We start from the raw sequence: 17,458 nt of genomic DNA on the forward strand, positions 1-17,458 counted from the left end.
TGGGTTGGGTGAAAGATAGCATACCAAGGCAGAATTAGTTTAATGAAAGAATAAATTCACATTTTGGCCACTCCCTTCTCCCTACTGCTAAAGAAAGGAAAAAAAAAACAAACCACAAAAAACCTACTGATTGCCGCCTTGGAATTCAGCATAAGAAGCCATCAAACAAGCAAGCAGTATCTTTAGAAATTATGCCAGCTGTCTGCATGATCCCAGTTCCAATACTGAAGAGAAGCCCGTATGTTAGCAGGAGACAGCTGAAAGAGGAGGAGGTTGGGGAAAGATGAAGAGTAGCAACTTTGGAGGCAAATACTGAAGCTGCAACCAGAGCTGTATTGCAGGGGATCTTTAAAGTAGCTGCAACAGCACCACAAAGCAGTCCAGCCCCAGCAGGTTAACTGGTGACAGCTGTGGTGGTGAGGGCACTCCTGCAGATCCCTGAAGGTTAGCAGAGCTATCACCACCTGCTGTTACAAGTGCTTGGGTTCATTACTCTGTTTTCAACATACACAGGCCAACAGCTGGCTGACTTACAGACAAAAAAAAAGAAAAAAATCACCTTTTTTTTGTCCTAAAAAAAGCACAGATTTATATTCACATGACCACCAGAAAGCAGTCCGATAAGTGATGAAGTCCTGCAAACACTTAAGACACTATTGTTTCAAGACATCTAAGATAATCAAGTAAGCACTTGCAGAATCTGTGGCCACAGGACCTGAACAGACTTTGATTTGTCAAATACATTTCTGTATGGAGGTTATCAGAGTCAGCTGTCCTTAACACCAATAAGAACCAGCCTTTTTTTTGAGAACTAGCTGAAGCTTTCAAAAGAAAAGCAGTCAGCACTACTAATATTCCTAAACAGCAAAGATCTCCACTAAAATACTCCGAATTCCAGGCAACTTTAAAAAGAAAGGCACTAGACAAGTATATTCTGTCTTGGCAAGGAGAGTTTCAACATCAGACTAGCAAGTACAAATTGGTCATGTTTTAATAAAAAACAACAAAATTTACAATAACAATGATACTAAAAAAAAGTGTACAATGAACACTACTTTATGAGCAGTTAAAACTGTACGCACTGTAAACAGTTGAAGTTATTTGAAAGGCAGACTGCAATTTGATCAGTGAAATGTACATTACTCTTCACTTAATCAGTCCTCAGAGTCAGAACACAAGGACAGCAGTACCTGACAGCTGCTAGCACCCCCGTTTGCAGGAAAGACCTTGGAAGTTAACAGGCACTATGAGCTTCTCACTCAAAGCATTCTCCTCCCTACAAATTCAGTGCTATCCACCTTTGTTCAGAGTTTTCAAGGTAAGATGCCCAAAGACCTTCTCATCCTTTGAGGTTAACAGAGCACTGGATGCACAATACTTCTCAAAATCACAGCTGCTCTGCAAGGTATTCTCTCTTTAAACATCCATATTTTTATAGAGTCCATAGTCTCCAAACTACTGTACTGCTAAAAAATGTAACTGATTACAGTAGATGTCTGAGCATATTTTTCCATGCTAACTTACTAAAATCATACTTACTTACTCAGAAAAGCACACCAGAAGGATTTCAGGTGCAGAGGGCTCCTTCCACCTCAGAGGAGAGGATTAAAAGCCTAACCCAAAACCCAGCAATACACTCAAAACTCAAGCTGTCTGGTGGTTTTAACAGCCAGAGCAACAGATTCACCAATGTAGTTCATTGAATTCATTCTGGCTCATGTCAGTTTCAGTTGAAAATCCCAGGATCGACATAAGGATATGCAAGAAACTCCCCCAGTTTATTGCCTTCCACATCATAATGGAGCATCCGAAAACAAACATCACAGAAGAAACAAGGATCCTCTGGTGCCAGACTGTCTTTGTTGGTTACCCACCTGCAGGTTACAAAATACAAGTGTTTTCCACGAGTCCAACACATTTGTGACAAACATCTCAACACTCAGAGTTGGGGATGGCAGCAACAAACATCAGTAATAATGTTACACTGACCAGGCACTATCCATATTGCATATATCCCACCCTAACCATACAGCTGTTTTCCAAACTCCACACCCATTTAGCATCAACCCTAGCTGCTATCTTGCACTGCTACAGCATTTCCTGAGGAACTCCTCAAACCTGTGTAGCTGGTACAGTGCAAACTTCCCCCCCCCGCCCCGTGCCCAACACCACCCCCCCCCCAAAAAAATCTTCTGTCCACCCTATGGCCATTTAAGTCATAAAAGATAAATCTGTTTTCCCTTAAGATAAGAAACTGTGATAAAGAGCAGGCGTGTGACTGACCCAAACCACTCTGAGTAATAATGAAATCCATTTATGAGTCTAAAAGAAGGGCCTGGATGATGCAGACAAGACCAGGAAAGGATTGCTGCACACTCCAGCAAGCACTGAAGTTAACATGAACACAGCTGTCAGTACAAGGAGGGCCTGCCATGTCACTGAGCAATTAATTTATGGTAGCACTCAAGAGGCCATGACAGCTCAAGGCCTCTGGTGATTAAAGATGCTATCTGCACAGATTAGAACATGCAGGACAGCCAGCCAAAGCAGCTCTGCTATCCATGGTTTAGCATCTCCCCACCTAAGCTTAGTGCTTAATCCTGGTTTTAATTTAATGCATTTACATCACCCCTGGTAATGCCCTCCCCATCCCATCTTTCCCCCATATTGACCCTTTGGCTCCACCTCCCCTTATGGCCAAATGCCTCACAGATTACAGCCACTTCTGAAGGTATCCTAGGGGCTCCACTAGGAACACTAAGATGGGCTCCCATCACAAGGGGAATTGGCTCTTTGCCTGATTCCAGGGAAGTCTTAAGGCCAAACAAGCAAGATAACAAGGACACAGCTGCTGTGTCAAACTGAGGCTGAGAGTGTAAGCTGCCCTGGGGGAAAAAATAAAGGGCAGTGGGTGTTTCTGTAAATAAATCATTCAGACGTATAAAATCAGGGAGTCCAGCCTAGCCGATAGAACTCCTTTAGAGAAATTTCTACTGTGTCTATTGAAAGGCCTTCTCATGTCTAAGTAAACAGGACTAAAGTGTATAAAGAACACCAAATTCACATTCTGCTCTCTTAACTGCAGAAAATCTGTGTGGAAAAAAGGTTCCTTCAAGTACAGCTGCACAGCACAGAGTTTTCATGTAGAGGTTAGGAGTTTACCTGTGGGGAAAGCTACATGCCTTTTAAAAATCTATAGATTTTACTCTATTAAAGTTGGACAGATCCGTACTTCCCTCTGCTTAGATGCTAGATTTAATGAAAGCTCTGTACGCTCTCTGGCAAATGAATTTGAATCACATGTCTTGTCACAGGGAAAAAATGCAGCGCTTTCCCCCAAAAGTAGGATTTTCAAAAGTAATTGATCAAAAGCCAAGCTCTACGTATGCAAAAGAACCTGAGCCAAATAATTAACCTCTTCATCATTTCAGTTCTTTTGATCATCCTGAATCATCACCTCCAAATGAACGCTACCTGCAGGAGGCCTTTTCCTGGGTAGGGACAGGACAACTGCCTGAAGAGTAAGATTTCGGAACACTTGCATGAAGATTATTCACACACCTTATCAAATACATACAGAGCCTTGATTTTTTTTTTTTTTAAGTTAGTAGCAGCACCTAGAAAGACTTATTTAAGAAGACAACTTAAAAGGATTGAGAATGTAGCGTACCTGGCTGTATACATTTTGCACACAAAGCATTTTCTGGTACATAACCAGTGTTTCTTTATTAGCAAGGGATAGAGGTTCCTGTCCAGGCAGTCATCATGATGAATGAGCCTTGAGGGAAATAAATAAATACATAAAATACAATAAAGACTCAGCCACACTGAAATTTATCTGAACGTAAGCATGGACACTGAAAATAAGGCATGATTTAAATTCCTGTGTAAACTATGACTAAACTTCTGTTCAGCATTTCTTAACACAGATGAAGACCTGAAGATAGACTGCTAGTGGCACCATCCATGGATTTTATGGTCAGGAGTAAATTCAGGTTACATAGTAACTCAGAAGTCTTCAGACCATCTACTTTAGATGGTCTTTTCAAAGCTTTTATCGCCTACATAGACTAACAGGCAAAAACATCACCAGGTGGATGTTCAGAGGCTCAAAATCCTGAGATCACCTACTTGCAACATCTTTGCCTTTCTCTGGGTTGTATTCCTCTTGGGAGGCACCATTTATTAACAATGCTTAGGTACATCAGGCTTCTGGGAACGGAAAACGATCTGTCACCCACTACAGACAATCAGAGGAATGCTCTCTCTACCAATTATGCACTGAGCAGAGTATACACAATAGTTCTACTGTTGATGTGGTTGCCACCTCACAGCCACTATCACCTCCTCCTTCTCTCCCTTGCTTATCCACCTCAACCCACTCTTTCCACTCGTCTTGTCTTCTTTTCAGTGCCTGCCCCTCAGCATCAAGTCTAAACTAACAAGACCAGCTGACTCCAGGCAGAGCCATTAACAGCATTCTGCTCTCTGGTGCTCCAGAACCAGTATATAAATCAGCCACACATTGGCCCTGCACAGAAATGAACTCTTCACAGTGGGTGCCATTCCTCCCACACCATAGTCATGCCATGCTAGTTAGAAAGCATTCTTTTTATGCAGACAAATTATGTAAAAAAGAAAAAAATGCAAGGGAGATTACTTTCTTCCTTGCAGAGCTAGTCACATGTATATGGAATAAAATCTTAAATAAGCCCTGCAGAAGGCAGCAGAATAATCTTAAAGTTAGTCTAACAAATATTCAGCATTTAACATCTGAAGTTTGTCCACAGAAAGCTTGCTTTCAACTGCCGAAGGACTCCCAAACAGCAGTAACTTACCTTACATCTGTGATGATAATGATGTGCTCACAGTTCCCTTGGTGGCAGAAAAGGTATGGAAAGCCAATTTTCAGGGACAAATCATTAAATGTGTAGTCCTCCATTTTAACAGACTGAAGATTTCCATAGCCTCTGTCATGAGATTCTGACCACTCAATAATTGTTCTGAAAACAGAAAGGTCATCAGCAAAGCAACGCTATAAACGGTGAATGCACAGAAAAGGAAGGCCTTGGGGGACATGCAAAACTCTTCATCGGGACACAGTTAAAAAGATGGAAATCAAAACAGCTCACAATATTTTGTAATAACTTAAGGTAATTTCACAGCAATACCACAACCCCAGAGAACTGTGCACTGTTCTTGTGAAACACCTCCCTTTAAATCCCCACCAGGCAGCTTCCCAAGGAGTTCTAGTCAGAGCATATGCTCCTGATGGCACCCATCGAGGTCAAGTTGTTTGCAGCACACTTCTCAGCATTCCAGTAATTCAAGTTACCAGCAGGCCATTTTTGCTCCCTTGGTCAATAACTTTGCTTTAAAGTATTAAAAAGGGTTTTCTTGTTTTTGCCAAGGAGAAACACAAAGCTGACAACTGCACAGTTACACTTCCAAAATCTAGCACTGGAAGGGCACCAGCCACTGGTGCAATTATTTCTTGGCTTTTCAGCATACTCCTACATACAAGGCATCTCACTTCTACAGACTGCTTATGTTATCACAAGCCCTTCCACAAAGATCGCTGTTGCTCATGGACAGAAAGAAAAGGAGCAAAATAATGAACTTCTCTGACAAGTCTGGTGTGACAAGAAGAGAGTCCAAACTCACAGCTCTTCCATACCATCCATTTTAACATCTTGATCTCCTAAACCTCACTAGTGTGTCAGCAAACCCATACTTCCTTAAAATGAACTACTATGTATAGTATGACTTGTGCTCAACCAGTGTGAGCTATAGTTCCAAACAAGAGATTCCTGAGACTCTTGGCAATGTTATCTCAGATTTCTTTTCCCAACAGTCACACAGTCTCCTTGTTGACTCTACCATGAAGGCATTCAGTATATTTTCAAGACTGAGCAGAACAACTGACTTCACACAGCTGAGCTTGTTGTCTTTCTGACCCATCTTCTACCTCGCAGGCAAGTCTTTTGGTGGTCAGGGAGCGCACTTAAAAAGCCAGTACGGACTGGCACCTGTCACCTTCCACAGCAATCCCATCCAACGGAGCAAAACAGGATTTATGGGGGAAAAAAAATGCATTCATCCCCTTGTCAGAAGGGAAGTGAGCAGAAGGAGTACGTAGAGCAAGTAAAGTTAAATGTCTATGTAAAAGACAATACAACATGAAAAGATAGTAAGAAAAGCCCATTCTAGCTTCATACGCTAGACGTTCCAGTCTTCAGAATACCAGAAATCATAACCAAAATGAAATAAATTTCCTGTCCCTTAATGTTTTCCTTCATCAACATCTACAAATACTGTACCTGCTCAGATCTCTGCACTCTGGGTATCTTTTATCATTATAAAAGATGCCTTCAAAATAAAAGAAAGCAGACTTGTAGAGATCCTGAGAGAGAGACGGAGAAAGAAAGAGAGATTAGTCTGCATTAGTGTTATGAGAGATTAAACACCTTAAACAAGAACATGTCAAAAAACAAGCACTTTAGGTATCTAAACAAGGTATCTGTTTCCCATAAGCTCCATCTTCTGTTGTTGCTGTCAAAATAGCCTTTATATGAACAAGTAGCTTTAGCAGAGAGAAGACGACCAGGAAAGGTTGTGCTTTATTACCCACATAACTTTTTTACCTTTACATTGTCCTCTTCCAAGTTGTTTCTGCCATATAAGAGGGTGTTGTTTTGGTTTATACTATAACTCCTTAAAGACTGAGGCCAGATAGCAGTGTATATTTTCAAACTGATCACAAGACATGTGCAGGGCTTAAGAAACAGTTACAAGAAGCAGGAGACAGCCTTCTGCAGTGAACCTTAAAGCAGGGAGACGCCTCAGATCAAAAACCCACAGCAAGCAGGGAACCATATTTTTCAGGTACTTTATTACATTTTGCTGAAGAAAAAAAATAGCCCCCCCCCAAATCACCTTTGTTTCAAGAGCAATACAGCTAACATGCAAGTCTATCCTAGGCTGGGGAAAACAGGTCAGCTACCTTGCACAGGATTCATTACTGGAAGTGAGGAGAGGTTAAAGGACATAGATTAAACCTTCTCAAACCGCTGCAGAGTGGAACACTTCCGTACTGACTGCTGCTCAGGGAGCCATTCTGCATATGCTGTATATGCAACTGTGCACAGCTACAACACATACAAGTGATGCTAAGATACCCTGTATACATACACAGTTGACCTGTTAAGTTACAGCATACAATTTTTTCTGTATTTTCAACTGCAGTTTTAAGAAAAGCAGTGTTTCGTGACATTTCAGCAAAAACCTTTATCGGCAATTATACACTGGCATTCAGATACTGTACAAAGCCTATTTAAATCCTGTGTTTTCTTCAAGTATACAGAAAACTGCAAGGAATCCTTCATTGATGGGCCTTAAGAGCATTTTGATAAAGAATGTCTCCAATATGCATCAACACATAGTTTTACCATACTGAAGTGGTCCCAACCTTTACATCTCTAATTACACTATATCACAGCTCTCAGTTAAGTGAAGGTTATGTTTATTCATCAACAGATGCATGTGCAGGCAGGTCAGACATAATGACTGGGGAAGGTAACTTCAAGGAGCAAGGAGCTTGGTTCCTTTCCATGGTTAACATGGTGACCAGCTCACTCCAATTCTGTAACTTGGGAGTTGCTCACTGCTCATTAAGTCACAGAATCCTGATGAACTTTTTACATGTCTGGCGAGAGGCAGCCTCTGACCTGCAAGAGCTTACAGTGCAAAAGAAAAGGCTGAGAAAGAGTGAAAGACAAGAAGTGAACACCAATGATTTTACAGGCTGGGTACAGCGGCACAAGCAGACTAAATAAGAATCAAATGGGAAAACTGTGGACAACTAGGTACTCTGGATCCTCAGACCATTCTTAATGTGTCTTTATTAACAGAGAATGAATGTTCCTTTGTGCCCAGAGGTCTCTCTGAGCTATTAACTAACTCTAAGGCATCAAAAGACAGGAAATGGCAGACACTGGGGCCAGAGATGGGACTCATAACTGGAGATGACCTGCATGAAGGCACAGTGGTAGGAATGTTTTACATTCTCACAATTTGTTTCAGCTCTGTTACTGTCACCCTCCCTGGCTCTCTAACCACAAACTGTTAAGTACTGCCATGCTCTGGCAACTCCTTACCAGCTTCTGTGAGTCACAGTTCTGAAACAGCCAGTCCTTTAAAGCTGCTCCAAACTTCAGAAAACAGCTGTCTGTCATAGTGAACAGAAGGCCAAGGGAGCCACTGTTATAAACTTCTTGGGACTCTGAGTCAGGTCTTTCCTGATTAATGCTGTCCAGAGGTATGACCCAAACATTGCTTCCTCCCAGACTTTGCATTATCCTTCAGTTTGCAAGGAGGGATGCCCTATTGTTTCTCCAGGGAAACCCAACAGTAGTAGTAACCACATAAAAGATCCATGATCCTTGTTAAAAGTAGCCATATATGTGGCATAAAATAACTCAATATTGCCCAGTTCTCTCCCGTGGATGTTGGTTTGACTAAGGTGTTTGCTTACCAAAAGAACAAACCAAACCAAATAAGGCACAGAATAGAACAGAGTATTTCAGTTGGAGGCGACCTACAACGATCATCTAGTCCAACTGCCTGGCCACTTCAGGACTGACCAACAGTTAAAGCATGTTATTAAGGGCATTGCCCAAACGCCTCTTAAACATGTACAGGCTTGGGGCTTTGACCACCTCTCTAGGAAGGCTGTTCCAGTGTTTGACCACCCTCTCAGTAAGGAAATGCTTCCTAATGTCCAGCCTGAATCTCGCTTGACACAGCTTTGAACGATTCCCACACGTCCTATCACTGGATCCCAGGGAGAAGAGATCAGCAGCTCCTTCTCCACCTCCCCTCCTCAAGAAGCTGCAGAGAGCAATGAGGTCACCCCTCAGCCTCCTTTTCTCCAAACCAGACAAACCCAAAGTCCTCAGGGCTCCTCACAGGACATGCCTTCCAGCCCTTTCACCAACTTCGTTGCCCTCCTCTCGATGCATTCAAGAACCTTCACATCCTTCTCAAATTGTGGGGCCCAGAACTGCACACAGTACTCAAGGTGAGGCTGCACCAACACTAAATACAGTGGGATAATCACCTCCTTTGACCAGCTGGTTATGCTGTGTTTGATGTACCCCAGGATGCAGTTTGCCCTCTTGGCTGCCAGGGCACACTGCTGACTCATGTTGAGCCTGCTGTCAACCAGCACCTCCAGATCCCTTTCTGAAGCACTGATTTCCAGCCACTCCTCTCCAAATTTATACTTGTGCCTGGTGTTACTCTGTCCCAGGTGCAGAATCCAGCATTTAAACTTGTTAAATTTCATCCCATTAATCACTGCCCAATGAAGAAAAAGCAAAGAATAAAATCACAAAACCCAGAAGTAGCAGCAATGAAAGAAGTGAGGCCTATTTACACCAGTAAAATCCCAGAAGTCTCTCTCATTCTCTCTGTATCAGCTGACAAGCTACACTTGTTTACTTAACCAATAAGAGCAGCAAGTTGATGCTTTCACTGAGCCCATGTACTCAAACTGCACTTCAAGAGAAGCGAAAGCTGTCATCAACAGCTAATTTATTTACACAGCCTTTCCTGCAGACTCTCAGAGCACCACTCTGATTTAAATCAGTCTCTTAAGATCCTTAAATTAGTCAGAAGTTATCTTCTCTATTTGGAAAAGCTAACATATTTCTGGCAGGTCATGGTGCCACTTCCTTCCTAAACTGAAAGAAAATTCTAACCCCCTGATGGCTGATTACCTGTCTGCTGAAGCAACATGTGAATTTTACTGTGAAGACTTACCACGCACTGAGCCTATACTTCAATGCAAGTTGCAAGTTCACAATCACGCTTGAGGAAAACAAACAAATGGAATGAATGCACACCACTCATTAACAACTCCTGCTGGAAGGCGAGGCATGGTGGCATGCACTTACTTTGGGGAAATTGTTGATGTGATGTAGCCTAATCTCAGCCCTGTTGAGGCCATGGCAGCTTCACATAACTCTTCTGCAGGCCCAGGAGCAGAGTCTCAACTCTCTGGTCTCAGTACTAATCAGCTAGTCCTTTACTAGCTAGTGGTAGAAAGACTCTTCTATTTACTTCACATAAATGAAAGGACTAATATCTGGGATGTCTTTCTGTCTCCTTAAACAAGAATGTGCCATCTTTTCACTGTTACGTATACAAATATATAACATCCTCTGGTTTCTCTCAGATTGTATATCGTATATTATTTGATTGATATTATGTTGATAATATACTATATTATTAACATATAATATTGGTGGAACAGCGGGGCCCCAAGTGTGATAATCAGCCTAGTTGGAGGCCAGTAACTAGCAGAGTACTCCAAGGGTCAATACAGGGTCCAGTTCTGTTTAATATCTTAATGATCTGGATGATGAGGCAGAACGTACCTTCAGCAAGTTTGCCGCTGACACAAAACTGAGAGGAGCGGCTGATGTACCAGATGATCATGCTGCCACCCAGAAGGACATTGACAGGCTGGAAAAATGCGCCAACAGGAACTTCATGAAGTTCAACAAGGAGAAGTGCAAGGTCCTGCACCTGGGGAGAACAACCCCATCCACCACTATGTGCTGGTGATACAAGATGCTTTACATCTTGTGTTGCGAGGAGAATAGAGTGGCCTTGTTATGCTGACTAGTAGTGGATAAGAAAACCTGTATGTTGCAAAATGTCTAACATACCAGAGGAAATTGCTTTTGGTCGACCTTGCAATTCCCTGGGAAGATGAGAACCTTAGGCCCTTTTTAGATAATTTAGCTTAAAAGCGTCAATGTGGCTTGTGTTAAAAGAATGAAAATCAAGAAAAGATAAGTATTAGAGTTACTAATGAACATTCTTTAGAATAAGTTGTACCAAAACTTGTAAAGTGTCCCACTGCGCAGAATCGCTAGGAGAGGGTGAACTAGCAGACAAGTGAGGAAGACTATCGAAGACCACCAGAGGACCCCTGAAGACCACCAAAGATCTCAAGTGTGCCTGCGCCAAGGACATTTACATATATTAATGAGCTCCCAGAATTCAGATGAATATGTTAATTATTTCCAGGAAAAATCATGAATATGTATATCCATTTTGTATATAATCTCAACTGTTGAAGGAATTGGTGTACACAACAGGTGGAGCAATCCCCTGTGTACCCAGTGCTGCAATAAAGAATGCCTGCTTTCTAAAACTCTAAAATTGAGTCTTAGAGTTTCTGAAGTGCTGACTTACAGTAACACTGGGAGCCCCTCAGCTGGAAAGCAACTTGGCAGAAAAGAACCTGGGGGTCCTGGTGGGCACCAAGTTGACCATGAGCCAGCAATGTGCCTTGCTGCAAAGAAGGCAAATGGAATCCTGTACTGTGTTAGACGAAGGATTGCCAGCAGGTTGAGAGGTGATCCTTCCTGCTCAGCACTACCAAGGCCACATGTGGTATCCTGTGTCCAGTTCTGAGCTCCTCAGTACAAGAGAGACCTGGACATGCTGGAGAGAGAGTCCCACAAGGGCCATGAAGATGAAGAGACTGGACCATCTCTCCTTTGAGGAGAAGCTGAGAGATGGAACTGTTCAGCCTGGCAAAGAGAAGGTTCAGGGGGGATCTTATTAACATACACAAATACCTCTAGGGAGGGTGCAAAGAAAATGAAGCTAGGCTCTTTTCAGTGGTGCCCAGTGACAGGACAAAAGGCAAAGGGCACCAACTGAAACACAGGAGGTTCCCTCTGAACATCAGAATTTTCACTGTGAGGGTGACAGAGCACTGGCACAGGTTGCCCAAGGAGGTTATGGAATCTCCATCCTTGGAGATATCCAAAAGCCGTCTGGACATGGTCCCGGACAACTGGCTGTAGGTGGCCTTGCTTGAGCAGGGAGGTTGGACCAGATGTCCCCCAGAGGTCCCTTCCAACCTCAACCATTCTGTGATATGATACATATTATATGTGATACAATATCAAAATGATGCAATTTCAGTATTTTCAATTAGAGTACTTCTTTATTGAACCCTTTTGCACCTCCTCAGAGAACACCTGGCAATTGTGGGAGAGGGGAATAATCTTCATTCCTACTTTTGATCAGCACCCAGTTGCAAACACCAAAGCATGTAAATTCAGAGGGGGGTGGTCCACATTTAGCTTGCTATTACCTTTGGTCCTGTAGAACATAGCTCAAAGTAAAATCAGTCCATGGCAATACACCTATGCAAGAACTCACTGCCAGTGTTACTACTTCCAGCGGTAGCATTAATGATGTTTTTCTTGACATCGCACAAAACAGGTCAGCTTGGTAGTGCCACCAGGAAGTATTTACTTGCAGTGCAACCCACAAGCAGAACTGATGCTGCTGAATTTAGTGCTGAAGAAAAAACAATTAAAAAAACCCTCTGCCTCCCTCTCTCCTCCTATGTTTTCAAAGTTCCTATACATGTAGAGGGTTCCACATAGAAGGTTTTACCTTGCTGATGTGCTCTGGTGCTTGATCGGTCTGACTGCTGAACTCACCACCTATCTGGAGGTCACTGACACAGGAAATTGAGTCTCTCAGCTCGGTGAGCTTCTGGCTGCCCAGTACAAGCACTGTCTGATACGGTTTGTGATCTTTATGCTATGAAGAAAACAGCATACATGCTTAAAATAAAAATCGCTTGCCAGCATCAGTACTGCTCTTCAGTTGACAACTTCAGGTCATTAATGGCACCGTATGGCACATGACCTCTCCATACAAGATTTTAAAGAGCATCTTGCCTCAGCCTTTCCTAAGGCTGCCATTTACTAGTTTTATTCAGAAACTCAAAAGTCACATTCCCCACTGGAAAGTGCAGGGAAAATAGAAAGTCTGAGCACACTTATCCCAAATCCAGAAAGAGTACTTCAGTTTTCATATATTTAGTTTCAGATTTTTAACTTTCTGTGAAATCAATTAACTACTGAGTAATTATTGTAAAAAATTTCCTTCTGTAAACCACTAATGGAATGAAAACCAGATTCTGAAAAAGCCTTACAAAGTTACCACAGTTGAAAGGTTTGCCACACTCCCACAGTGGACTCACTGATTTTAATTGCTTAGGAGAGCAAGATATTACCTCAGCAGGGAAGAAACATCAGAAAACAACCTAGAGAATTTAGTACCAACCTTCTGAAATATGACAGGATAGTAGATGTTCAGAGTTAAAAGTAGTTCTCCCTCTTCAACTAGATCTGTTGGATTGTCTGGCCTCTTTCCAATTGCATGTGACTCCTGGAGAAAGAGAGAGAGAGAGATTATATTGGCAACCACTTATATATCATAGCCCCTAGATGAACGTCTGAGAAATGCTGTTCTAACTGTAACTCAATTTTTGACTGTGTAGCCTTCTGAATTGGTAACAGCCTACTTTCTCCAAGACGGAGAGGTGAGAAACTGCTGTAATTACAGATTTCAAGCATTTTCCTTCATTCCTCAGCTCTGGAGAAACTGAGGTGCTTTCAGCAGTTACGAGATAGCTGGCTACTCCTTGGCTACTGAGAGGACCTACATAAAGGATTTAAAGCCTGCTGCCACTCTGCCCTCACGGAATCCAGCTGCTACCAACTTCCATCACTTAATGCTTTGAAATGCTCTTTGAATGCTTTCACATGTAAAGGAGGATCGCAACCCTCAACTTGAGACAGACTGACCTAGAAACTAGCCATAGCACGAGGTATATGAAAACAAAAATTAGTGCAACACTTCTTCTTATTAGGGAAGCTTGACATAGCTGGAGGTCCCCAGTTCTTCAAAATCCAAACCCAAAATCCAGCACTGCCCTTGCCACACTACATTTTCGAAAAGAAGTGAAAGCATTTCCGCATTTCCATCCAAGACTGTGTTTAAGACATAGCCCAGCTGTCAGAATGAGGGAGGGCACTTTTCTGTGACCATCAGTTTCCTCCTTTTTCAACAAATCAAGAGAGAATACTGACTGTAAAAACACTTCCCACCAGCACAAAGTTTTCTTCAGATTTAGTAACAGGAGCGTGTACTGCTGCCAAAGATACTTGTGCTCTATCCCTTGCATCTCCTTTCTTCACGCGACACATTCCAAACTCACATTTCTTATTGCTCTCACCCTGTTCTAGGACACTGTGGCCCCAACCAGCTCTGACACACAAACCAGTTACCACAGCTTCCTTAAAGGATGTAGTAACTGACAACATGCTCATTCTGCAGAAACAGAAGTTAAGACACCACTCACTGAAACCCTTTATGAAGATACTGCAAATATTTTCTCAGATATGCCCTAGGCCAACATCCCAACACAGTTGTTGCATCTCAGCTGATACATGATGTTTACATCATGTGCCTGGGCCTCTGGACAGTTGAAACAAGATCACTCATGACAGACCAGGAAACCTCAAGGGGAAGAAATATCTAATAGTGACAATTGAGGCTCCTTCCTCACTACACTTCTATCCCTACTTTTTACAGTAGTTCATGGCCTACTTGTTCAAGCCATGGACTCCAGCACTGCAAAATTTAAGAACTTAAGTTTTCCTGTTGAGGACTTTGATGGTTGCAATGAAATCTTTAAAAAAGAGGTACTAAGCATAGTTAAAGGAATTCCAAGATGGCTTTTGAAGGGCTGATCACTACACTCCTGGTTCCTGACAGCTCAAAATGGCTGAGAAACTTGGGTTACAAAGCCCAGAATTAGGAACTTACTGCCACCATGCTCCTACTGTCTTCTTCCTTCAGCCCTACAGAAACTAGCTCACAATCATTTACACATTAAAGCTTAGATTCCAACACAGGACTCCAGGAGAAAAACATTTTGCATTTTGTCCAGCTCTACAGTGAGTTCACATGTGAAACTTGATCCCCTACACAATGCTTTAGTAGCAATCAAATAAAAGCAGTCATAGAGCAGTAATGAGCTGGAGTTCCTCCATACTACATTTGCTACTAACAGACTGTAAGAGCAGAGTTCCTGTCCTATCTGTCTTAAAAATGTCTTTAATCTTTATCATTACCTGCAAACATTTACAGTGTACAGAGATTCATAGTGATGAAAAAAAAAGCAGCAAGAAGCTGGCTTTTGCATGTGCTGAACTGTCTTGAAATCCTACAAGATGACAGGGAACTTACCATCTCATAGGCAAGAGTTTCTTGTCTGCAAGCTCGATCCACAATAATTGTTTCTTCTCTCCTCTCTAATGCCTTCTTTCTAATTCTGAGGGGCAGGAACACAGGACAAAATTTTGTTCAACAACTTCCATGCAGAATCTCTAGGTATATTTTTAAATGATACAAGCTACTACAGTGCAGCTTTCAAAGAGCAGGATTTCTGCCTGTCTTAGTATGACAGACTAACTTACAATACTCTTGTCTCCTGACTCCCATAAAACCTGGGAGTACACAGGCCCACTTGGGGATTTCAGCTTGTGTTTTTCTCTCCCCTCAAGTGCAAATTACAGGGGTTTTGTGGCAGTTTTACACTTACAAGAAAAAACAGCAAAACATTGTCTAAAGAGGCTCTCCTAGAAAGAACACTTTGCTACCTTTGAGGAAGCTGTTTCAACTATCACTCCCACTTCAGACAAACTCAATTCATGCTCAAGCAGAAAACAAGAAAAAACCCACAAATATTCTCAACCGCATGACATAAATACTTTCCTAAAAAAAATTCAGTATCATTTGTAGAAGAAAGAACATCATACATAGAATATCTACTAAAATACATGTATTTAACCACTGCACGAACACCAAACCCTTTTTCAATTTCCATGACAAGTCTATTTACCCTCCAGACCTTCCTGAAGGTGTTCAGTAACAGCCAGACTTAACACTGATCACAACCTTAACTGATTTCTTTGCATTAGCACTACGCAAACCGAAATTCAAGTACAGCAAAGGCCTGAACTGGTCAAGTATGAGTTCAAAGTTCACCAACTCATAGAAAATTAACATGCATTGCTCAACCTCTGGAACGCACCAGTATTATCAATGAATTCTGTAAAGAGTGGATTCAGGTAAAGAGGTATCTGGCTACAACTTCAGTACTTCCACTTTGGCTGTTACAATGTGACTGTGGCTTACTAGAGGCAAGAGCTCCAGCTTTTTTTCACAAGGCTTTGGAGAAACCTCCTGCACATAATTATGAGAAGTCCTCTGCATGCTCCAAACTTAGGCACTAGTTCAGGTCTACCCAGAAACCTGAAGTTCTTCCAATAAGAAAGACGGCATATTCTGTATATCTTAATAAAAAAAATTCCTAAGTAACATGCAAGCAGAAGGATCATACCAATTATCCTATTGTAAGCTGGTGTTTCTGCCCTTAGAGTATTTCTGGACACTGTTTCAGAAAGTACACCATTGCCTGGAAAGGGAACAGCAGCCAGCCATGCTTTTGTGCTTGTTTTCCACCCCACCCCATATCAGGATACTGTGAGTGTACTGTAACGACATACCGAAGAGTTAGCAGACTGCTATCTTCAGGAATAACATCTGGGTCCTTTTCTTTATCAGAAGACATTAACATATCAATGCTAGGACAATAAAGAAAATAACTATTATACATTTTTTCATACTTACTCATTATGGTTTAACCCCAGCCAGCAACTAAGCACCACGCAGCCGCTCACTTACTTCCCCCCCCACCTAGTGGGATGGGGGAGAAAAATCAGAAAAAGAAGTAAAACTTGCAGCTTGAAATCAGAACGGTTTAATAGAACAGAAAAGAAGAAACTACTAATAATAATGATAACACTAATAAAATGACAACAGCAATAATAAAAGGATTGGAATGTACAAATAATGCACAACGCAATTGCTCACCACCCACCAATCAACACCCAGCTAGTCCCGGACTGGTGATCCCCCACTGCCCCCAGTTTATATACTAGACATGATGTCCCATGGTATGGAATACCCCGTTGGCCACTTTGGGTCAGGTGCCCTGGCTGTGTCCTGTGCCAGCTTCTCGTGCCCCTCCAGCTTTCTCGCTGGCTGGGCATGAGAAGCTGAAAAATCCTTGACTTCAGTCTAAACATTACTTAGCAACATCTGAAAACACCAGTGTGTTATCAACATTCTTCGCATACTGAACTCAAAACATAACACTGTACCAGCAAAGAGGAAGACAATTAACTCTATCCCAGCTGAAACCAGGACACTTCTAAGGCCCAAATCAGGCCAAAAGGGCAGTATGGTTGTTAAGATAAAGAACCAGAAGACAAAGAGTCCTGGAATTTATATCTGGTTTTCACAGAGACTGGGTAAATTTTACCTTTACTTTGCATTCTGCCTCACGGAGCACAGTTGCCTACACAGGTTTAACAAGCCCCATTCAAAATGTGTGTCCAATACTTCTTATGAACTAAAAATGCCACTTGACTTTTTCAAATCTCATCCACCTTTTCTAATGATATATGGTAAAATAGATTGAACCAAAAGGCATCATCAACCTCAG

General features: G+C 42.1%; 1 protein-coding gene across 1 annotated transcript; it reads right to left on the reverse strand.

Annotated features, from left to right (window-relative positions):
• Window positions 1-993: 993 nt before the first annotated feature.
• On the reverse strand, window positions 994-16,531 carry SNAPC3 (small nuclear RNA activating complex, polypeptide 3, 50kDa). The gene is made up of 8 exons (XM_010562078.1): window positions 16,458-16,531; window positions 15,136-15,220; window positions 13,165-13,269; window positions 12,487-12,636; window positions 6,321-6,403; window positions 4,839-5,003; window positions 3,671-3,778; window positions 994-1,874 (listed from the first exon to the last, which is right to left on the reverse strand). Exons 1-8 carry the CDS (start codon window positions 16,526-16,528, stop codon window positions 1,727-1,729), a joined length of 915 nt encoding a protein of 304 aa, XP_010560380.1. The 5' UTR covers window positions 16,529-16,531; the 3' UTR covers window positions 994-1,726.
• Window positions 16,532-17,458: the final 927 nt, after the last annotated feature.

This window comes from Haliaeetus leucocephalus, unplaced genomic scaffold (assembly GCF_000737465.1).
Source record: "Haliaeetus leucocephalus isolate CR32 unplaced genomic scaffold, Haliaeetus_leucocephalus-4.0 Scaffold154, whole genome shotgun sequence".
Lineage (NCBI taxonomy): Eukaryota > Metazoa > Chordata > Aves > Accipitriformes > Accipitridae > Haliaeetus > Haliaeetus leucocephalus.